Source organism: Spizellomyces punctatus, assembly GCF_000182565.1.
Source record: "Spizellomyces punctatus DAOM BR117 chromosome Unknown supercont1.7, whole genome shotgun sequence".
Classification (NCBI taxonomy): Eukaryota; Fungi; Chytridiomycota; class Chytridiomycetes; order Spizellomycetales; family Spizellomycetaceae; genus Spizellomyces; species Spizellomyces punctatus.
Genome location: NW_015971543.1, coordinates 882429 through 902735, shown reverse-complemented (window position 1 = coordinate 902735; position 20307 = coordinate 882429). Strand labels below are relative to the sequence as shown.

Here is a 20307-nt window from a genome sequence, read left to right as displayed (position 1 = left end):
CCCGCACCCACAACCAGAAAGAGAGTATCACAAACTTTGCAAGACTTTGATTTCACGCTATGCCGAAATCTCTACAGGCGCCGTCTTGTCTATTCCTAACTTTAGCGCCTGGTTCGTCTCTTCTAATAGCATCTTTTGCGAGCCGGTGTTTGCCATTGGTGGTATTGCTGGTACTGGCGGGGCATTTACTGCTGACATCAACACTCCTGCTGAATTTCCTCTGATTATTCCTGGACTTGTCCCGCTGACTGGTGCAACATCTTCTCTCCGCCCTTGAGACAATGCTCGACTTCTCAACACTTCTTTTGGACCGGGTCCTTGTAGTCCGAATCGATTTGTGTCGTCGGTTATGGCGCTAGCGGCACGGCGGAACATAAAAGGTGCTGAGGCGTTTCCTTGGCCACTTGCTGAATCCGCCTGAGATAGAGAAGCTGAGTGCGGAAATTGTTGACTTCGTGAACTATTGATGACGGACATTGAACGTGAGCCTTGAAGTCCCGCATCCATTGATATGCAACTTTCGCGTAGCTTGGCCAAATCCATACTAGCTATAGGTGATCCGCCTGTGTCTTGTGAATCGATGAATTCCGGGTGTGTATAGTCATAATACTGCAGAGTGCAAACCGGTTAGGTATTCGCATACACCATCAAAGTGTGCAGGAACAGATACACACCAAGAATTGTCGTTCTATCATCATCATCTCAGGGGATAATGCTCCAGGATCCATCTTCTTATGTCTTGACTTTGAGCCCAGAGGGTTATCGTTAAGTAGAATCTCCTCCAAGTCGTGCGTTGCGTCAAAGTTTGCTTTATTCTTTGGCGGGACGAAGGCGGGTGCAATCTCCCGTCGCAGTAGTTTATCCCATGCAATGTCTGAGAAAAACGCATGTTCTCGTAACGCTTCTCTTCCTTCCTCACCACAACCAAGCCTGTTATGTATATCAACAGTCATCAAGCCGGATATGAAGGATTTACTGACGTCTGTTATGCGAGGGTATCGAGGTTGGTGGTGATGCTGCTTTTGATTTTTGGAAGGATTCGTTAATATATCGGATGATGATGTGGATGGATTTGGGAACTTCCAGTCCCCTTTTTTGATGAGATCGCGCTTGTGTTTGCCGCGGAAAGGACGTTCGCCCAACATCAGCTCGTAGGCCATAACCCCAAAGGACCACCAGTCAACGGTAGCAAAGTATCCACCACCTAGCAAGAGCTCGGGTGCCATGTAGGGCTCTGTCCCAGCGACTGACTTTAATGGCTTTTCTTCCCGGAATTTGACAGCTATATTGAAATCCGTCAGATAAGCATGGCCATTTTCGTCTAGTAAGATGTTCTGAAGGCAAAAAAGAAGCATGACGACAGTCAGTCAGTTGTCTTTCCCACATGAACTGATCCAACAGTCGACTCGGGTGCTTACATCTGGTTTAACATCCCTATGCACTATCCGATGCCCATGCAAAAAGTCCAAGGCGCTGGCAACTTCTGCTAGGATAACTTTACAGGCTGCCTCTTTCATCGGCTTTCCCAAATGAAATCTCAAATCTCCACCCGTCATGAGATCCAATGCCATGTATAGATTCTCCGCATCTTGGAATGAATATCGAAGGTTGCAAATGAAGGGATGCTTGACTTCTTCCAGCAAGTTTCGTTCCTGTATGATGTGATGCACCGCCTTCTCCGCTATGCATTTTGATTTATTGATATATTTTAGCGCAAACTGCTGGCCGCCTTTTTTCTTTTGGATTATCGAGACCTACAAATTGGGGGGCATTTTCGCATTAGATTAAACATGGTCGTTCACAAGTTTTTTTCATCATCGTGCATCGTCCGAAAATCCTACCTTTCCAAAAGCTCCCTTCCCAATCGCTCGTTGGACGACGAAATCATCCAGCGTCACCTTTCTATATCCCTTCTCTGGTTGTACTTCGGCTTTGCGGCAGGTATTCCCCATGGAGGATAGTGTTTTTCGCGCGCGTGCGCAACGGGTGCTTACAAAGCTGAGGATGGGTTTACGTGCAAAGAGATAACTGCGCGCACTCCGTCGACAAACGCCTTTATTGATGTGCGTAAGATACGTGCGCCCGCGTACGTTTGATAGCAGAAAGTAGGAGTATGTCTAAATTGAACAGAATAACGTCGGATGCATGACCTTAAAAAAGGCGCAAACAAAGGGGGATGCCGGCTATGCTCAGACTTTATGGAAGGAAACCGGTGTATATATTGCAAATCATTGGGAAGGCAGTGTGTGTGGATGGGTGTCAAAAAGAAGCAGCTGGAAAACAGGGGGTCCCAGCTACCTGGTACGCTCTCCGAATATGTAGGCCTATTTTTAGATGCAGTTGAAGCTGATGTCCACCGGGACGATTTGTCCAAGTTGCTATTTTTGATCCGTGTTCGTCGAACAAATCATTCCTTTCGTTCCTATTGTTCCATTTATATGTATAAGCTGATCCCTTTTTGTACAAGGGTACTCTTGTATACGCAGCTCTTCGTTAACCAATACTGGAAGTTGGCAGCTATGGGTCAATCAGAAAATAGCAGCCCCCTCAGGTCGGGACATCTCCATCTGGGCCCACGCAATGCTAATAGACATGCTGAGGGGTCCTCCCCTCAGACTTTACCATTTAGCCCCAGTCACACTGAATAGTTCTGCGTACTCAAAGTAGCGACTAGAAGTGCGCAATATCAGACACGCAAACAGTAGACATCGTGATCATCTTCACACTTACGTGATTAGCCGATACTCATGTTGCGGAAGATTCATTGAAATTAAGGCGTTCTGCACTTTGGCCAGTCCATGCCGCCGCATCAATTTAAACAAATTCCGCGCGATTGGACTTGGGTACTGCATACCGTATGCTTCAGTTACTGGCGGATCTCCGATCAACCCGTAACACTGGACTCACCGTAGTTTCGACAAACGCGCGATCCAAAATAGAAACTAACTTTGCCACTGCCCGCAGTGTCTCTTGGATATTCCCTTCCTCGGCATACATTTCCAGTAATTTCAGCCACGATTTCATTGAGAACTTTTGACTCAGGCACAGTTTATACGCTTCCTTTGCATCCTCCTGCATAGTAATTGGGATAATGTTACGTTTTGCCACATACAATGTCTCCTGTTTGACTCATTGTCACCTTGTGTTCCAATCGTTCCGCCAGATCTCCATATATTTCCCATTCAGCACCAGTCTTTCGGTACAAGAGGACATTGGCATTAGCACCAGCCTGGTTCTTATATTGCGATATTTCCTGCCAATCGCCACCGCTCGTGAATACCGCCGGTTCATTAAAGTATCCAGACGCCTGTGCCATAGGCGAGTCTCACCTGTTTCAAGAGCGAGTAGAGTCGTATATCTTGGTACAATATCATGAAGTGGTTATCTAGCCACTTGTCACATAATCGCTTGTTTTTGAAGCTAAAGGAGATGCTATGGCGTGGCGGTCTGGGATTCTGTAAGTAGATTAAGTTCTCACCCTACCATGTATCCGAACACGGCGCGCATATATACCGGTGCTTGAACCTCCTCTCCTTTGCTAGCTTCATTATGTGTATCGCCTCCTGTTCGTCGCATCAACTCGTCAATGCTTAGCCCTCCCTTCTTCTCTGTCTCGCCTATTGGCCTCTCGCTGCTTTTTTCTGGCTTTGATGGTGATGAGTCATCATCCAAGCTGATAGCTTCCATTTGTGCTTCCACCATATCCTCATCGTCTTGGGTTTGCTGCTCCTTCCCTTCTTCATGTTGTGCACTTCCATTCGGTTCTCCACTCTGAGGACTTCCTTCTTCCGAAGCCGCTTTTGCTTCCACCTCGGTGGTTTTCTGCTCTTCCTCCACCAACGCACGATGTATTCGGTACTCCTCTTCCATGACGAAAACGGACGATCTGTATCGTAGCAATTCATCCCATCCAACTTTCGACGCAATGCGCACAAGCAGCGCATATGCTTTGCTAAACGTGCCGCGGAGGGACAGGAACGCAAGACGCTGCAGTTCCGGATGTACCTGTCATGGTGCGGCTATTAAGTGCCCAAACCCATTTGCAATCTTGCAGTTCCGGAAGAATACAGTACCTCATTTTCCCTTGGATCATTTTCATCATACACCGTCCCGTTGCCAACAGGTACCTTCTTGGGGTCTTCATCGGCTTTTAGAGTAGACGGATCCGGTTTTAAGGGTAGGTGGGTTCTCGCAGGTGGTGGCATACGGTGTGAATCCCGCTCGCAATACGTGAACATGGGACATGCGTTCAGAGACACAAGCGCCTAAATGTGAGGTATTGCGATCAGCACGCGACCCACAACATCTACCCGCTAAGTAAATTACCGATTCGTAGTCGGCCATGTCAATATAGATCTCCGTAAGCTTCGCCCAGGTACAAAATTCCGAAGGCGCGAAGGTGAAAGCCAATTTTGCCAACTTCAGCGCCATGTCGTACTTTTTCTGATAGAACACAAGTCATCATGTCACGAAAGGCTCCTGAAAGTCGTGCTAATAGATCATGATACGAACCTTGTTTCGCAGAAAGTCGATCTGTACAAGTAGCAACCCATGAGACATCGGCTGGCGTTTCAGCGCCTGGTATAAAACTTCCACGGCTTTGATCTCTTCGTCTTATGTTCGGCAAGATTGATTAGAAAGCAAGATATGGGTGCCAATATAACCAACACATCATAAACGGACCTGTTTCAAGGTATCCTCGCGCTAAAACTGCCCCGACCTCGGCATCCTTCTCATATAATGGTTGGAAAAACTTGGCCGCCTCCCCTGGACGTCCGGCTTCGGTGAAGTACTTCATCACTCCATTTGTCAAATGATTGCTACAAAACGTCGCGTTTTGCACTTCTGGAGCGGTGCCAAGCTGCCAACCTGCATCCAGATATGTCAGTCCTGCCCCCAACTCCGCAGTAACCAACTACTCCGAGCACACCCACCCTTCCAAAATTCTCCAGCCGCAGCTTCCAGAAAGCGCTTCTCCGCGGCCAGGGTAGGAAGCGGATCGATTTTTCTCAACCCCAGCAGCGGTTCACCATCATTGCCGTCTGGTTCATCATTGTCATCCAAAATGGTACGTAAGACTGCAGATACGTGTGTTTCCTGCCACATGGCTGGATTTTCGATCGGGTGTCTAGAAAGGGGAATGTTGCATGAGTAATTCGAACATCAGACCTACCAAAAAGCTTGTGCAGACGTGCATACCGGTCCCCGCGCATGTCTACAACGTACGCGTCTACACCTCCTGGAATTCTGACCTCCACCCGAACGTCCACTCTGGAGAAAGCATTGTAGCAGCAGTAAGTGCCAGATCTTATTTTCCAGGGAGACGCCTTGCCAGCCGTGGATCCCTAGCGGAATGAGAATCGCGTGTCAGCATTTGTGGCATAATCAGCCATAAAATGCATCCACTAACAATCGAATACGTCAGGGAATTAAGGTACGCAGCGAGTGTTGCGGAAGAGCTACATGAGACAGTAAAGGCCATCAATCAAGCGTCATGACCAGTAGTAAACGGATCGCAAAGCCATACATACCTGGCATCCGTTCCAAGCGCATAGTGATATGACCCGATCTACATGATTAAGAAGCTCCAGTATCAGTATACCTATGAATACAGCCAGAGAGAGTCAATACCCACATCCTTGACTTGAGTTTTGGGATTTGTCTTCACGATATGACAAAGATCAGGTGGACCAAGCTCGCGGAATGTCGCTGGAAAGTACGGAGGGGACCATTAAACTTCCACCAACTAACTAAAAGGCTAGAGACCCCTGCCTACATAGCGACTCTGTTCTCGCAACTAGACATTCCCCAAGCTCGTTTTCAAAGAATTCCGGAATTCCTAAGATGGCAACCATCTAGAGTCAAAATCTGTCCGTTATACCAATAACTGAACCTTGCCTACCCCGCAATACCGAAGGATCTGCAGCCACAACCATTGTGACGAGCAAGCGGTGGAAAGGCGACTTTGCGTTCTTTGACGAACGACGAACAAAAGGCGTACGAGTTCCGCACTAATTTCTTTGCAAGGATGGTGTCAAAGAGCCGACGACGACGGAACCGCGTCCGTGGCGTGGGTTGGGGCTGTAGGTCATGTGACTGTGCCATCTTAGCAAATCCAGGGCGCCCGCGCTGGCCTTTCGAACGGTTTCCTTTCCGCATTATTATCAGCGATTGACGGAATGCGCACTCTATTTTTCAGCGTTGTCGTTGCGCTCATATCACAAGCTTTGGTGTCCGCAGAGCTCCCAGACCCATGTCTCCAAAAACCCGAAATTGGGCCATGCAGAGCACGTTTCCTTCGGTATTACTTTGACCAAACGGAAGGAACATGCAAAGAGTTTACATGGGGTGGCTGCCAAGGTTCAGTACCATTTGATGTACGTAAAAGTGTAGCTTCTCATATGGTTGAACTATGAGCGCTGGAATGCTTATTGTCTCTGTAATTTAGAGCATCGAAGACTGCCGAGAAGTCTGCGGGTCTTCTCAGCCCACTGGGACCCCGAACTATACAGCACCTGACCGAACTCACATAACATGTGTAGATAATCCTTGCGGCCCCGGAGATACATGTGTGGATGAGCGGTATCCTATCGCTTGCTTTGTTGCTCCGGTGAGTTAAGAGGTTTGGTTCATTCTCCATGTGTTATTGGACTAACATGGCCCGCACATAGTGTCCTAAATATCGCTGTTACAAGAATGCAGAGTCTTCCACATAACATTGCTTAATGGTATTACAAGTCTATGGATTTACAGTGTCTGTAGTTAATTGAAGTTTTTGAAACGTGAGCGCAATACCTTGTGTATCGAAACGTCGTCTGGTTTTTTCATGACATTCATCTCGCACTGCTAATCGCTTCGGGATTCCAGAAGCAATGGTACATTTTTACTTATATGCAGATAGGTTTCAATGAACGTTTGAGACCCCACAAGATGAACTGACTCGAGATGTTGAAAAAGCCTGTTCTAATCCACCAACTCTGTTATGTGGTGATGCTTGGCCAAAGCGATAGCTTCTGGAACGAATTTCAACGAGGAGAATGGCCACCCTATGGCATGCACCTAAAAGTTGGCATCTAGGACGAACTCCTGCACTAGTTTTGCGCTATTCAGGTGAAGTCGTAGCTTCATCATGCAATTCATGTGTCACCGGGCGGCCAGTTGTTTCCATTTTCATCGAGCAGGAATATGATCCCAACGGTATGCTCATGTAATGAGCAACCGCTCAGCTCTCGAGTGATATAACTGTTGTACTCTGCGATCTCAGGACAAGTTTGTTCTGAAGTATAACCTCAAAGAATGTAACCATATTTGACAGACAATATTGGCTTTGCGACATGGATGCCGCATCTACAAATTGATGTACGATCTGCAGTCTATGCTGCAATAAGACAGAAGCTGTATAACCAGATCGAGTTGACCGGTGCACTCCCCACTTGGTAAGGATTGCGTTCAGGCGGTATCAACCGAGTAAAACAGCTGGCGTATATTGCTTACATAATACAACTTCATCACGGCTTTGTCGTCGCCGCATTGGATCCCGCCACCAACATGTCAAAGAGATGTGTGTGTCAAGCAAGCGTACTTGAAGAGGATTTCGAAGTATGAGGAAGAAGACCAGTTGTTCCCCAGCAGCAGTGAGACTAAGCCGTTACGTCCCAGGATCACCAATTAATATGCTCCAAGCGCCGTCTCTATTGCCCAATGGATATTCGAAAGCATGGCTTCACTCCAACCCCGCCCGATACTCCTCTGTCTCTGCGCGAACTAGCTGCCAAAACGGTTCAGCGACAATGGTGTGGCTTGCAAAGCAGTGTGCATGACCGTGACGATATGTTGCTCAGTTGTCTGGCAGTTCTTGGGAGAATATCCATTTGACAGAAGGTGTTACGCAATACCTGTCTTCAAATTGTTTTGCGTTCGCAAGTAAGCAAGAACTTATGAAGCACGTCGATACCGAGTGTCCGCATTACGTGGTTCATTGCGCTTATCATCCCCCGCCGCGCGAGGACAATTCTGTAATCGGCACGTCTCTATGCTTAAGGATCGGAAGATGCCCCAAACCACCACTGCGGCGCCAAATGCAAGAGCATTGCAAGGTACATTGAAGAAGGCTTGATCTTGTAGGGACAAAGATGGTCGTCGAGAGAAGATGATCTGAAAAAGTTTTATTCCAAACCTAGCCTCATGTAACCGATCCCCCAACAATGTTTGCGTTGTCGAATGCTGTAAATGCTCTGTACCCATTTGATTGTAAAACGTGCTATACCCTTTTCCCCGACTCAGACCTCCTCCGAACCCATAACTGCGCGCTGCCAAACACTGTGGTCTCACCCACAGTCATCAACCTCGCAACGTACCAGACCAACTTGAGATATGATTCTTGTGCCGGGTATCTAGTTCCATATAGTACCATATATTCGATTGTATGTCCGGGTTGCGGCGAGACTGTGGAAAATGGACCTGGAGATTTAAAAGGCCATCGTGAGTCGTGCACTGTGAATCGCAGATGGATAGGGATCGAGCGCTCTTAGTCATCCAAATTTCGCATGCCGCGAGGACGCTGCGACGCAAACATGGACATGCCAACAGCGCCTTGGTCACCTTTGCGCCACACCCGTCCCTCCGTCAGATGTCCTTGCTATACAATAACAAAAACGGGAAAGCATCGTTGTTTGATGCACACTGTCTTTTTACAATATATACTTTAGGAACACTTTGAAACTATAACACTTCATTTTTACATGAAAACATCTCACTAACGCCCGCGCGGAACGCCACACACTCTTCAATTTTCATCAGATCAGAACGTACTTGCGTAGTTTCGAGGGCTTTTCCCTGTCAACAACGGCGATGGACACCTCGTCCTGGTCCTCAACGTTCAGCTTGTCCATTTGAATAAACCTGCACGATCCCGTATTCGGAACCTTCACTTTGGCAATTTCGCTCAGATTGGACGAGTTGCGGGCCGTCAGATAGACTGGACCCTCGCTCTCAAATTCAGTTCCACATGAATACAAAGCTTCGCGGCCCGCTACCAGTTTGATATCGCCAAGTTGTGTGGTTGTATTGGCAAGGGTTTGATTGCCATTGTCATTGAATCTGAATAGCATGTTGTCCGCTCCGCTTGCGGCATTGACGGAAACGACAGGGTTGCCGTCATTGTCAACCGCCAGGGATGTCAAAACTGAATATTTTCCGGATTGAAGGAGTGTCGGAGCACTGACTTGAGCAAGTGTTCGTGTCTTGTACGACGCCAGGAATGGAGCTCCGGCATGAGAGGTATTATCGTACTTGTAGCCTGCAATGTAGAGACGGTCGCCGACAGGGTTTATGGCAGCATATGCGGCTGAAGCGTAGACAGGGCGAATGGTCCTCCGGCGAACAAGTCCACCAGTTTTGTTGATGCGCTCAATGAACAGGAAATTCCTTGTATAATTTGCCTCTTGATTCGCGTATCGACACATTGCAACGACAAAGAGGTCACCCGAATTAGGGTCGACAACACCAGTGGCCGAGACGGGTACAGGACACGAGCTGTTGGATCTTTTCAAGCTGTAAGTGATTTTACCGCTGGTATTATTGAAGCGGCGTATTGCAATCGACGAATCGTTGCCTGGCAGAGTGTAAATAGCAGGAACATTGAACTGCAAACTATGGTGAAGTACCCACCCACAGTTACGATTGAGATTTCGTACAGGTCACTACCAGGTTTGCCAACGATGTAGTTTGGATAATAGGACGTTGCATTCTCGGAATATCTGTGATGGATGACGTAGTTAGAGGATGATTTATATCCAATCGGTATGCAACCTACGTCCTATTCCACTTGGTCGTTTTGGGTGCAGCAACTGTATGTTGTCGAACGTTAACCTTGTAGATGTTCGTCGACGTATTGATATTCAACTTGTAGTCGTAGAAAAGTCCGCCTGTAAGGGATAGAATTTATAAACAAATGAATGCTGTGCATACGTGCGCAATAAATTATGCAGACTTCTCAAATCAGCCGCTGCAAAGTTTGTTCCGCCTTTCGCCAATGTCTGATTGAAATTGTTCACCAGCTTCAATGCATGAACATAACCCGAGCCACTTAAGGCAAGAAGCATATAGAGAATGCAAAGACAAGAAATCTCCTTGGCCATAGTCGCGGCTTTCTTTCAGGGAGGTGCTTTGGCAGTACAACTATCGCGATAAGACGACATGGCCGCAGACATGGATGGGGGCCCATTTTATAGTATGGCGGGTACACCATAGGATTTCAGCAATGACGTACTATGCTTACTGCCGAGGTACATTTAGAAAGTCGAAATGTTTCTATTGGGAAGGTCTGCGGGTTATCTCAGCCCAAGGGAACCCGCACGGCGTGAAGGATATCACGCGGTGCAAGGTTCCAATGGGAAGCACAGCCTAACAACAAGGGTATTTGGAAACTTCCTGCATCATATGGCGTACGTAATAATGGCAAATGTACAGGAAAGACGCACTGCCCATTGTTGTCCTGCAAGAAAGTCAAACCTGACGTTGTTACATGTGCGGAACCGGACGGGAACCGTGAGACAGGAGAATGGAGATCGTCATCACCGTCTCACTACCCTTGAGCCCAAAGCATCTGCTGACGCCGAGATTTTTCTGTCTTTTGGTTCTACACAGAAGCTCAGTTGAGCGGACAGGGAAGTCAGATATCCGCCGAAGGAAGTTTCTGGCCGCGTCGGGAAACTCATCGCGCGCGTTACGTAAGCAGCATGACGGCCGCAGCAGGAAGTCCAATTCAGAACGCCAAAGTAACGGCAGGTTTGAGCTTTGCTGATGCGTTTTCTTTCTGAGTTCTGCGTGAGGCGAGCCATTTAGCAAATGTGAAATCAGTGAAGTTGGGCACTGTCAAGCATTTTCAAAATATCTGGATATCGAATATATTGTGCAATCTCACGTCATAAAACAAAAATATACATTTGAGCACTGCCAACTAATGTTACAAATGAACTATGAAAGAACTGTCCCTAAAAAGCACCTCCATGCCCTCTTTACTGAACTTCAATCTTCTTCTTCTCCTCCTTCTGCTGCTGCTTCTTGGCAAGAGAGATCTGCAGGACACCGTTTTCAAGTGAAGCCTTGGCGTTCTCGGCCTGAGCGTCAGGAGGCAGGCGAATGCTGCGAGAGAACTTGCCGTAGGACCTTTCGACCACATGTTTGCGATCGGTCTTCTCCTCGTGTTCTTGTTTGCGCTCGCCCTCCAATGTCAAAGTGTCGTCGGTAACATGGATCTGCACATCGGATTTGGCGAGGCCGGGCACGTCAGCTTTAATAATGTATTCCTTGTCCGTTTCCGTGACATCCAGACGAGGGCCTCTGAAGAAGGCGTCTAGTCCGCGGCGTGGCGCGGTGGAAACTTGTTTGTTGTTCTGCTCGGTTGTTGCCACCTGACGGTTCCCCTCCTGGTTCTGATTCGAAGATTGGGCATCGCCGAGTGCAAGGACGGGCGGGAGACGAGAGCGAACGTAGCTATCAAATACAGATGCCACCGGGTCGCGGAAGAAAGGGTCGTTAAAGAACGGGTCGGTGTCCAAGAAAAAGTAGCTCATCGTTGCGGGATTTAGAAAGTCGATATTGTTTGGGAAAACGAAAAGCTTGCAAAGTTGCTACTGTGAACTTGAGAGTTTGCAGTGTTTCAACTGTTGATTGAAGTGAAGAGAGTCCCCAACATTCGCTGGTCTTTTATATTTGAGGCCAGCATAGACGGCACTGAGAACAGCCCGCAAGGCGTGAACTTTCTCGAAAATTACGGATGAGTCGCGACCTTTCGCGTCACTTCCCTTCTCGCTAGGCCGCGCTGTGTAAATGATGGCATGGATGGTTGGTTATGATGCAGCATGGGTGGAAAGGGCAAGCGCGCGATCGATAATGGGTTTGTTTTGCATCACCCTCAAGTGTCAATCCTCCTCATCTCAACAACCCATTTGATTTATCCCATAGAACCATCTGGCAAAACACTGTGCGTCGCCTTCGCTTCCAACCCCAATGTCCTCCTGATGGACGGAGATTGATGCCTAGTGACCCCACCCTGCTCTATGCAGATGTTCATTGGGCCTTTTGCGCTCTTGAACTGTTTGTTTTCTACTTGCTTTTGCCCTTTACTTGAGATCGCCAGAATGAAGTGTGAAGAGCCATGACACGTGATACATTGTATGTCATCAGCATCGGAGTTTTTGAGGCGATTTTGCAGTCATTTTCCGAACCTGTTGCGCCAATGGAGGCAGGCACAGTGGCCATTCCGAACCAAGAATTCCTTCCACCGCAAGTGACGATATGCATACCATCCATTCCCAGCAAAACGCAAACAACCTTGGAAGGGCCAGTTGTTTCCCACCCAGCAGTGCCAGCCCAAATATCGTTTTATGTGCCTCATTCACAGCTGGCGCATGGCAGTGGTGTCATTAATATTGCACCAGAAATCGCACCTATTTCCCTGGAATCATATGTTCCGACAAGTATAACACGAGCAAAGGAAACCCCAGAGTTTCTCGGGCCATTGCCGTCGCATATATCCGCTTTTGTAGACCCAAAACGTTCGAACCGCACATATTACGCAGACTCGGCCCTTCAAACCTGCTCCTGGATAGATCCCCGGACGTTTGCAACGCGCAAACATGACATTCTTGAGATATGCGAGTACGAACTGCCTTACGGATGGGAGGAATATCTGGATACTGAGCGGGGCATTGTATACTACATTGATCATATTGGTTGTGCAAACTATCCCCTTGGTCCCTGGACGACAGAGACCCGAGAGGCCGTGATGAGGGATCGCGAATTAAAGGAACGGAGGAGGTTGGAACACGAGGCGCTTAAGCTTGAAGAAGAAATTGAATTAGAGCGGCAGAAAAAACTACAAATGGAGGAACAAGACCGACGGCGGCTGGAAGAAGAGATGTTGGCAAGACAAGCGCAACTGTTATCCGCATCAGCAACCGATAGCCTTCTTGCAGAACTGACGGCACTCAACGAGAAAGTGGCTCTTGGGCGCTGTGAAATGGCTCTCACCAGTTCGGACAGTACTCGATTACAGGAAGAGCTGTCCTTCTTTGAGGTGCGCTTGGGGAGGCTACAGGAGATCAATGCCCAGCTTGAAGGACAAGAGCAAAGGCTGGTGGAGACTGCTCAAGCCACAAATATGGAGTTGAGTGAAGTGAGGAATATGATTGACATTGAGGCAGCACAGAGGGCGGCACTTGAAGATTATGTTGACCAGCTGCGTGTGGAGGCAGAGGAGGCAACTGTCTCCGGAGAGGAAACGGTTGCAAATGACAGTGAGCTTAAAGTGGATTGCGCTGAAGCAGACCAACAACATCTGGCTCAATTAAAAGGCCGCCTGTCAACATTAGCTTTGGAACTTGACAGAGACGTACAGGCATATGCATCAGCAGAGAATACGGAGAATGGTGCTTTAATACAATCAGAATCCGCCCGGGCTATCACTGGTGGCAATTTCCAAATAGAAATTGAACCTTGAATGCCTACAAACTTACTAGCCGTCACTATAGTTCATGTAGACTAGCTCCAACAATAAGCTTGGCGGAAACCCCAAGCGGGAAGAGCCCAGCCAAGCCTCCACAGCCACGTCGCTTATGAACAGCGATTCCAACGCCCATCCGCCCAAATGACATCCAACACTCGGCAACATGTCCCGCGTTCTCTGTTTCGGTTCTGTGAACGTCGACGATGTATTTATGGTTCCCCATATTGTGTTGACAGGTGCGAATCAGTTCATGAGCCGAGACCCACGTCCATGTGCTTTATTTTTGACAAGGTCATTGAATCTGACTGTCAATACACCGCACGGTTGGCAGGAGAAACCATTTCCTCTTCCGAATACAAAGTACACCCTGGAGGGAAAGGTGCTAATCAAAGTGTAGCGCTCGCAAAGGTTGGCTGTCAAGTTTAAAATACGCGGAGCTCAGGCGAAAAGTGTATACACATTATCACACATTCTAATGGTTAGGCAGGCGTAGATGTCCATCATGCGGGCCGGATTGGAAAGGACGGCGTGTGGGTCTCAGACCTGATGCGATCACATGGTGTCAAGACAGATCTGCTGACCGTCGATGACAAAAAGGTGAAAAAGTGAACCTTGTGCGGTGTGCCGAAAAGCAAGGATTGATTCAAATCTCCCTGCTTTCAGCCGAGTGGTCGGGCCATTATTCAAGTCAGCACTGCAGACAACGATAATGCTATCGTGCTCCTGCCAGGAACAAACCATGCCATCTCGTTGGATGATGCAGATCGTGCGATAGCATCCTTTGACCGTGGGGACTGGGTCGTTCTGCAGAATGAGATCAATCTGGACGCAGCGAATCGAGTCGTCGAAAAAGCTGCCGAGAAAGGTAGGATCGACAAAGAAATGATTGTAATCTTTTTTCACACCATCATAATGGAGCTGAATTTCACAGGCATGATTGTTGTCTGCAATCCAGCACCGTGTCCATCAGACTTTGTGCAGCGGTTCAAGTTGAACCATGTGGACGTGCTCGTTCTGAATGCATCAGAGGCCAGCTCCCTGGCAGCACAGTTTGATGTTTCGCACATGGAGAAGAGCCAAGATACAACCGAGCTGGAAACAGCGAGACACGCAGTGAAACTCCTTTTGCAACGTTTGGAAAAATTAAAAATTGCTATCGTTACTCTCGGTGGGGACGGGGCTGTCGCTTGTGTCCGGGGTACCAAAGGACAAGTACAAACCTACCATTCACCTGCCCTCCCTGGTGTGCACTTGGTGGACACCACGGGGGCGGGAGACACGTTTGTTGGGTATTTCGTTGCATCGCTAGTGAGATCCCTCTCGGATGACATAACACGAACAGCATCAGAGCTTTTGTTGGATGCCGATGTTATCCGGCTTGCGTTGAAGATGGGGACTGCGGCAGGAGGCATGGCTTGCGAGCGGGAAGGCGCTATGCCAAGCATACCGCTTTGGGAAGATGTGTCAAAGAGGTTAGCCCATACGAAGTAGATGGATATCCGGCGACTAAGCACATGGTTGGCTTCGAGAGTCCGAGTAGCGTGCGGATTACTCGTCATATCTGTAGTTTTACCTAAGAGGCTCTTAGGCAGCACAATGTAATGTAATCACATATCTGTGTGGTGCAGTCAGGCCTGGAAGCCCTAATGGTGGTCCAGGCTAAGGATGGGCTCGCAAGGGGATAACAAGAGCTTTCAGTCTTGGGAACATGGATGATTGCTGGAGCTATTACCATTCCAGTATATGTGCATGGGCCAGATTTTCGCGCCAAATCTTTACGCTACTTTGATTGGCCTCTTCGTGGGCAATAAGAACAAGATCTGTATCTACACTATCTATAAAGGTGTCAACGCAGTTGCATATCCCATGGCTCTTAGAATCCCCAAAACCACCTCATCTATCGGTTCACCAACCGGTCGCATAGCGTCTAATCCCGTCGAGGGTGTGCCAAAGGGTCTCATCAAATATGACCCCGTGCCAGAGTATGCTCCTGAATCCACATGGCTGAACGTGCTACCATCTGAGAATTCGGATGGGGTATGCAAGACGGCGTACCGTAGCACAACATTATCGACGTATGAGCGCACAGGGTAGTATATGGCAATTGCGCCAGGGGTCGTCGCAATTGTGTCAAACAGTCTTACTGGAAGCTTATATGCATCTGACGCCTTGAACGCCTGCGTCCATATTGCGTCGTCCGGAAGTGTTTGTGCAATCTGATATGCGGCTGCAATTATCTGAGCTTCATACTCTTTCATCCACACACCATTGGCCGTATCTGCCATCCACTTATTAAATAGATACGGTTTCGTCAGCCCCAGCACTGTTCCATTGGCTGCTGTATCCAAAGATGAGGGTAGAATACTGTCACCGTCAATCCAGGTATACCACGATGAAATGAACCCGAGACCGTGTATGAGTTCGTGCAGAACGATTTGCTCGAAATCGAATACTTTGCCTTTTAGTTTAACAGGAAGGTACTGTTGAATGTTTCCCCATTGCTTCGTCCAAGCCTGATCTGCATTCCATTCGTTATCATTCGGGGACCCTATAGGGTGTTCTATGGTCGGAAACCACCACAACGGATCCGAATTAAATGAGGCAGAGATGTCTGGTGTTTGCCCATCAAACTCATCAGGAGCGTACTGCTTTGCCAATGCAGATGGGTACAGATAGTCTGGGTCTACACCCAGCGCCTGTGCCGCAGATGGATCCCATCCATGCCATGCTGATGGCCCAGCGGATCCCAAAACATCCATTTTGGCGCGGCAGGAGGCGATAGTAGAGTCGGACGGACAGAGCGAGGCAAAGCGAGCTTGAAGTCGAATAGGTATTTGAAAATAAATCACCCTTTGTAATCTTTCAATGGCACGTAGAAAGGTGGCATGGGCTTTTGTACACGTATTGTCACTTTCTCGCGGCAACCCAACCTTTTCGTTGTCCCAAGTGGATACTTGACCAGGAAGGTTACATTGAAAGTCCAAAATGATGCTCTTATTTGATGGTGGAGTTGGGGAGTGTTGACGCTTGTGAGGTCGGGCACTTGTACGGTGGTAGCGAGGGGTGTGGGTGTGGAGGGACGACGGGTCAAGCTCGTAACGAGTGTTGAAGGGTGTTGCTGATGTTGATAATAGGCTTGTTAGGGTGAGTAATAGCAAGCAGAGAGTCAAGACATGGGAATTGGAGGGCGTCATGATGGTGTTCAGCCAAAGAAAAGAGTCCACGCCGAGGATTACCAAAACAGTTGATTTCCAGAGCGGGATTTGGGGGCGCGTCGTGCTTACCACATGCTATGAACGCTGCCAGTCAACCATGGCATTTTTCAAAACTAGGAACGTTAAGGCGGTTGAGGAAGCGCCCAAAGTAGATGCATGAGAGCTTCGCATTGAGATTATACATTCTTGAATATTGCATTAAGATTATGGGTATATTTGCATACATGTAAAAAAATAACCCCCCGATAAAGGCAACACTTGAAATTACTCTTCTGCCCAGGCATCTGGTGTGCCAATGTCATCACCAGGGATATGTGTAACTGGCGATTGGCTCTTGTTCCATTGTGCCTGGCAAACAAAACTAGGAACAGCCTCTCTCATTGTACGTCCTTCTTCCTTGGACGTCTTACTGGTACATGTCGCTCGCTCGTTCATCATATACACCAGAAAGTTGAAGGCTCCACCCGAATTCCCTAGCAGGACACCTGTCCGAGTAGATGAAATTGTTGAATTATTTGATCCCCAAATACTGAGAAAGGTAGGCTCGTTGGACTAACCAATGAAATATGAAACCTTGTTTGCCAGCTTTCCATCGTCGTTGAACAGCATCATATTTGTCATGAAAATGACTGGAACGTATTGCAACAAGCTCACAATAATAAAATTCAACTAAAAAGTGACAATATATTAGATTCGAAGACGTTCCTAGAGTGTTTGATGGTCGTCTTACCATACGAAGATCTGCTGTATGCGTCGACATGCGTAGCGATGCATCATCTTTTACGTACGAGTTTAGCTCGTCGAGCAAATTCCGTATGTGTTTGCGCGTAGAGTAGCCTGCAAGTGCACTAACGGATGCAACAGCTGGGACAACAATGTTCCCTACTCAGTTACCTCGTGAGTTTAACTGACAAATATATCCATACTCTCAGGGAACATACCAAAGAATATCCAAATCCCTATTCCCCCCGGCGATGTTGTCTTAAAGATGATGTAATAAGGGCCCACTCCGAAACCATCAATCGCCAACCCAATCGATATCATGAGAGTCAAGAACGTCAGTACCAGCGCCTGGAGCTTCCATTCGTACGCCCCGAGATCCAGATGAATGTGCTTTACGGTTCGTAACCAACACTGCGCCGCAAGGCTTGCATTGACTAACATTGAGTAACCCCATCCGAGAGCAACGAGGACGCCCAGTAGTCTACAATAGGTCGGTGATGGGTAGTGCTTGGTGACGACCACTTGCAGATGGTCTGCTATGTGGGTGGCTACGGAGGTTTCAGACGTCAAGAGGTCATTTTTTGAAACCATTTGGACCATTAATAACACTATGCAAACATACCTGCAAACATAAGGTCCGCAAAGGCCAAGTATAGAGGAAACCGTTCATACAACGTTGCAAAGCTTCGTAGATACAAACTCCTTCCAATGACAAATGTACAGCCGATCAAAGACAAGGATATTGCGAGTATGGCAGCAGAGTGTATAGCGTAGAAGGCAATGATGTCATTGGCAACAACCGCAGAGCCCTTGGGCATCGGCTGGCCTGGGTAGGGTTCAAACGATATGGCGATAGATTCGGTCATCAATGGGTGGCCCCGCGACCCCAAAGGCCGGGTTGGTGAAGCTCTATACTAAATGAAAACGTCTACGCAAAATCACCAAGTAATTTATAACACAAGTACGCATAGGAAAAGCGAATTCGCCGAGAAAATTACATATGATTTCTGTTGGGAGAAGCTGCTAGTAAATGGGGGAAAGCCGCGTGAATGGCGTTTCTGAAGGTACACTCGGAGACCCTCATATTTGGCCCTCCATGATACCGTAGCACAGCTCTTATACGGAGCTTAAATGGAACAGTGAGAATCCCGAAATGAGGCGGATCACCAAACATTACCAGACGGCTGTTGTCCAAGGTTCTTTTAATTTGTGGTAAACTATTGTATTGTGAGGGACGCTCCACGCTAGGCGTTACATTAAATATTCTAGAACATGGCATATGCCATATAACAACAATGACGTAGATTCAGATGCACGACAAAGACGCAAAACGTAAACCCCAAAGGTTGATCATAGGACGGACCGCCCAACTACCACGGTATGGCCACGGATGCTCCGACATTACCTAAGCGCGCCAAGCCCCCATGACCAGGGACAACCAAGGAATACGAATATCACATCTCATAATGTCAATCGCAATGAAAGAACAGGTCTGGCAAAAAAAAAAAGTGACGCTGCAATATTAATGATACTAGAGAGTGTGGTACATGCAAAAGAAAGGATTTTCTATATCATTACTATCCTAAACTCTACTGCTGTTGCTCGGCAAAGTGTTGGGCCTCAAGCCACCTCTCACAATCCAAAGCGGCCATACATCCAGAGCCAGCAGCAGTGATAGCTTGACGGTAGGTCTTATCCTGCACATCACCCGCAGCAAAGACACCCTCAATGTTCGTATATGTCGATGGCACACCTTGGTTGGGGCGGACCTTGATGTAACCCACATCATCCAATTCAAGCTGTCCTTTGAAAATGGCAGTGTTGGGGGTGTGACCAATGGCATAGAACAGACCATTGACATCCAGTGTCGTTTGTTCCTTTGTCTGGGTGTCCTCAATGACGAGTTGTTTCAACAGGCGGTCGCCCTTGGCTTCGATGGGGATCTTGTTCCAGAGGACCTCAACCTTGGGGTGGGCCAACAAACGATCAGCCATCACCTTTGAGGCACGCAGCTTGTCACGACGAACAAGGACGTAAACTTTTGATGCGTATTTTGTCAAGAAAGTGGCTTCCTCTGATGCAGAGTCGCCTCCACCAACAACAACAAGAGCTAAAAATTAAAGAAAACAGGAGATGAGTTATTGATCGAGTAAGATCAAGTACAGCAAGCATGTCGCCGTAACACTTACGCTTGTTACGGAAAATTGGGACAGCTCCATCGCAGACAGCGCAAGCTGAGATCCCGGCTTGCCAAAAGACATCTTCTCCGGCAATGTGCAACTGTCAATTCACAGCTTTAGTCCAATGAAAATCACAAAATAGACACAGAATAGCGACAACATACTCTCTTGGCTGTTGCACCCGTCGCAATAACCACTGAGTCAGCGAGAATGGCATCCTTTTCCTCGGTATCACTGCCTTCTCTCCACAATTTGAATGGCCGCGCGGAGAAATCAACCTTGGATATAGTTTCTGTGAAAATCTTGGTACCAAACTTTTCTGACTGCTTCCTCATAGCGTCCATGAGCTCAGGGCCAGATAAACCAGCTGGAAAGCCAGGAAAGTTTTCAATTTCTGTCGTGGTGGTAAGTTGACCACCTGCAGCAACACCCGCGGCCAAAAAGCCTTCAAACATGACTGGCTCGAGATTGGCGCGTGCCAAGTAAATGGCAGCAGTGTGTCCTGCAGGGCCAGACCCGATAATGACGACCTTGTAGTGCGTTTGTGGAGTTCCGTTGATGGGTGCCATGGTGTGTGATGAGTTACAAGCTACTTTCAATAAGAAAAATAAAAGGGTATCGAAGCAACAATGCACTAGTGAGTTATAAAAGCGGGAGGAAGAGAAATGGCAAAGAACTT

At 47.9% G+C, this 20307-nt stretch overlaps 11 protein-coding genes across 11 annotated transcripts; 4 read left to right on the top strand and 7 right to left on the bottom strand.

Annotated features, from left to right (window-relative positions):
- Positions 1–57: 57 nt before the first annotated feature.
- Positions 58–1952, bottom strand: SPPG_04656 (AGC/YANK protein kinase; the record flags this gene model as incomplete). The annotated part of the gene is made up of 4 exons (XM_016752891.1): positions 58–609; positions 675–1334; positions 1419–1754; positions 1842–1952. The coding sequence occupies 4 exons, from the start codon at positions 1950–1952 to the stop codon at positions 58–60; spliced, it is 1659 nt and encodes a 552-aa protein (XP_016608373.1).
- A 666-nt stretch (positions 1953–2618) lies between these two features.
- Positions 2619–5936, bottom strand: SPPG_04655 (uncharacterized protein; the record flags this gene model as incomplete). Its single annotated transcript, XM_016752890.1, has 17 exons — positions 2619–2670; positions 2731–2846; positions 2908–3072; positions 3140–3253; positions 3330–3455; positions 3514–4005; positions 4074–4265; positions 4327–4443; positions 4513–4613; positions 4684–4869; positions 4935–5128; positions 5200–5345; positions 5411–5459; positions 5532–5569; positions 5636–5709; positions 5777–5839; positions 5903–5936. 17 exons carry the CDS (start codon positions 5934–5936, stop codon positions 2619–2621), a joined length of 2259 nt encoding a protein of 752 aa, XP_016608372.1.
- A 164-nt stretch (positions 5937–6100) lies between these two features.
- On the top strand, positions 6101–6834 carry SPPG_09215 (uncharacterized protein). Its single transcript, XM_016757372.1, has 3 exons — positions 6101–6377; positions 6449–6610; positions 6672–6834. The coding sequence occupies exons 1-3, from the start codon at positions 6180–6182 to the stop codon at positions 6714–6716; spliced, it is 405 nt and encodes a 134-aa protein (XP_016608371.1). The 5' UTR covers positions 6101–6179; the 3' UTR covers positions 6717–6834.
- Positions 6835–7551: 717 nt separating this feature from the next.
- Positions 7552–8713, top strand: SPPG_09214 (uncharacterized protein). Its single transcript, XM_016757371.1, has 3 exons — positions 7552–7599; positions 7660–8096; positions 8181–8713. The coding sequence occupies exons 2-3, from the start codon at positions 7938–7940 to the stop codon at positions 8529–8531; spliced, it is 510 nt and encodes a 169-aa protein (XP_016608370.1). The 5' UTR covers positions 7552–7599; positions 7660–7937; the 3' UTR covers positions 8532–8713.
- On the bottom strand, positions 8654–10285 carry SPPG_04654 (uncharacterized protein). The gene is made up of 4 exons (XM_016752889.1): positions 9992–10285; positions 9815–9926; positions 9670–9758; positions 8654–9613 (listed from the first exon to the last, which is right to left on the bottom strand). Exons 1-4 carry the CDS (start codon positions 10137–10139, stop codon positions 8796–8798), a joined length of 1167 nt encoding a protein of 388 aa, XP_016608369.1. The 5' UTR covers positions 10140–10285; the 3' UTR covers positions 8654–8795.
- A 608-nt stretch (positions 10286–10893) lies between these two features.
- SPPG_04653 (uncharacterized protein) lies at positions 10894–11960 on the bottom strand. The gene has a single exon (XM_016752888.1). It carries the CDS (start codon positions 11574–11576, stop codon positions 11019–11021), a length of 558 nt encoding a protein of 185 aa, XP_016608368.1. The 5' UTR covers positions 11577–11960; the 3' UTR covers positions 10894–11018.
- Positions 11961–12060: 100 nt separating this feature from the next.
- On the top strand, positions 12061–13504 carry SPPG_04652 (uncharacterized protein; the record flags this gene model as incomplete). The annotated part of the gene is made up of 1 exon (XM_016752887.1): positions 12061–13504. The coding sequence occupies exon 1, from the start codon at positions 12161–12163 to the stop codon at positions 13502–13504; it is 1344 nt and encodes a 447-aa protein (XP_016608367.1). The 5' UTR covers positions 12061–12160.
- Positions 13505–13664: 160 nt separating this feature from the next.
- Positions 13665–15344, top strand: SPPG_04651 (ribokinase). Its single transcript, XM_016752886.1, has 5 exons — positions 13665–13746; positions 13842–13918; positions 13994–14107; positions 14174–14375; positions 14442–15344. Exons 1-5 carry the CDS (start codon positions 13674–13676, stop codon positions 14999–15001), a joined length of 1026 nt encoding a protein of 341 aa, XP_016608366.1. The 5' UTR covers positions 13665–13673; the 3' UTR covers positions 15002–15344.
- Positions 15301–16715, bottom strand: SPPG_04650 (uncharacterized protein). Its single transcript, XM_016752885.1, has one exon. It carries the CDS (start codon positions 16702–16704, stop codon positions 15346–15348), a length of 1359 nt encoding a protein of 452 aa, XP_016608365.1. The 5' UTR covers positions 16705–16715; the 3' UTR covers positions 15301–15345.
- A 174-nt stretch (positions 16716–16889) lies between these two features.
- SPPG_04649 (uncharacterized protein) lies at positions 16890–18524 on the bottom strand. Its single transcript, XM_016752884.1, has 5 exons — positions 18071–18524; positions 17667–17996; positions 17456–17607; positions 17283–17394; positions 16890–17210 (listed from the first exon to the last, which is right to left on the bottom strand). Exons 1-5 carry the CDS (start codon positions 18312–18314, stop codon positions 16990–16992), a joined length of 1059 nt encoding a protein of 352 aa, XP_016608364.1. The 5' UTR covers positions 18315–18524; the 3' UTR covers positions 16890–16989.
- A 513-nt stretch (positions 18525–19037) lies between these two features.
- Positions 19038–20197, bottom strand: SPPG_04648 (thioredoxin-disulfide reductase; the record flags this gene model as incomplete). Its single annotated transcript, XM_016752883.1, has 3 exons — positions 19038–19558; positions 19638–19728; positions 19793–20197. 3 exons carry the CDS (start codon positions 20195–20197, stop codon positions 19038–19040), a joined length of 1017 nt encoding a protein of 338 aa, XP_016608363.1.
- Positions 20198–20307: the final 110 nt, after the last annotated feature.

What these genes read in the sequence shown, in the direction of transcription:
- SPPG_04653 (XM_016752888.1), bottom strand. Translation starts at nt 11,576, where the DNA reads ATGAGCTACTTTTTCTTGGACACCGACCCGTTCTTTAACGACCCTTTC.
- SPPG_04650 (XM_016752885.1), bottom strand. Translation starts at nt 16,704, where the DNA reads ATGACGCCCTCCAATTCCCATGTCTTGACTCTCTGCTTGCTATTACTC.
- SPPG_09215 (XM_016757372.1), top strand. Translation starts at nt 6,180, where the DNA reads ATGCGCACTCTATTTTTCAGCGTTGTCGTTGCGCTCATATCACAAGCT. An exon ending in AAGGTTCAGTACCATTTGAT is followed by an intron (nt 6,378 to 6,448) that starts GTACGTAAAAGT and finishes TCTGTAATTTAG; the next exon opens with AGCATCGAAGACTGCCGAGA. An exon ending in TCGCTTGCTTTGTTGCTCCG is followed by an intron (nt 6,611 to 6,671) that starts GTGAGTTAAGAG and finishes GCCCGCACATAG; the next exon opens with TGTCCTAAATATCGCTGTTA.
- SPPG_04649 (XM_016752884.1), bottom strand. Translation starts at nt 18,314, where the DNA reads ATGACCGAATCTATCGCCATATCGTTTGAACCCTACCCAGGCCAGCCG. An exon ending in ATACAGCAGATCTTCGTATG is followed by an intron (nt 17,395 to 17,455) that starts GTAAGACGACCA and finishes GTCACTTTTTAG; the next exon opens with TTGAATTTTATTATTGTGAG. An exon ending in CAAGGTTTCATATTTCATTG is followed by an intron (nt 17,211 to 17,282) that starts GTTAGTCCAACG and finishes CTACTCGGACAG; the next exon opens with GTGTCCTGCTAGGGAATTCG.
- SPPG_04654 (XM_016752889.1), bottom strand. Translation starts at nt 10,139, where the DNA reads ATGGCCAAGGAGATTTCTTGTCTTTGCATTCTCTATATGCTTCTTGCC. An exon ending in ACGACCAAGTGGAATAGGAC is followed by an intron (nt 9,759 to 9,814) that starts GTAGGTTGCATA and finishes CATCCATCACAG; the next exon opens with ATATTCCGAGAATGCAACGT. An exon ending in AATCTCAATCGTAACTGTGG is followed by an intron (nt 9,614 to 9,669) that starts GTGGGTACTTCA and finishes ACACTCTGCCAG; the next exon opens with GCAACGATTCGTCGATTGCA.
- SPPG_09214 (XM_016757371.1), top strand. Translation starts at nt 7,938, where the DNA reads ATGAAGCACGTCGATACCGAGTGTCCGCATTACGTGGTTCATTGCGCT. An exon ending in AAATGCAAGAGCATTGCAAG is followed by an intron (nt 8,097 to 8,180) that starts GTACATTGAAGA and finishes TTCCAAACCTAG; the next exon opens with CCTCATGTAACCGATCCCCC.
- SPPG_04651 (XM_016752886.1), top strand. Translation starts at nt 13,674, where the DNA reads ATGTCCCGCGTTCTCTGTTTCGGTTCTGTGAACGTCGACGATGTATTT. An exon ending in TCCCCATATTGTGTTGACAG is followed by an intron (nt 13,747 to 13,841) that starts GTGCGAATCAGT and finishes CACGGTTGGCAG; the next exon opens with GAGAAACCATTTCCTCTTCC. An exon ending in AAAGTGTAGCGCTCGCAAAG is followed by an intron (nt 13,919 to 13,993) that starts GTTGGCTGTCAA and finishes TCTAATGGTTAG; the next exon opens with GCAGGCGTAGATGTCCATCA.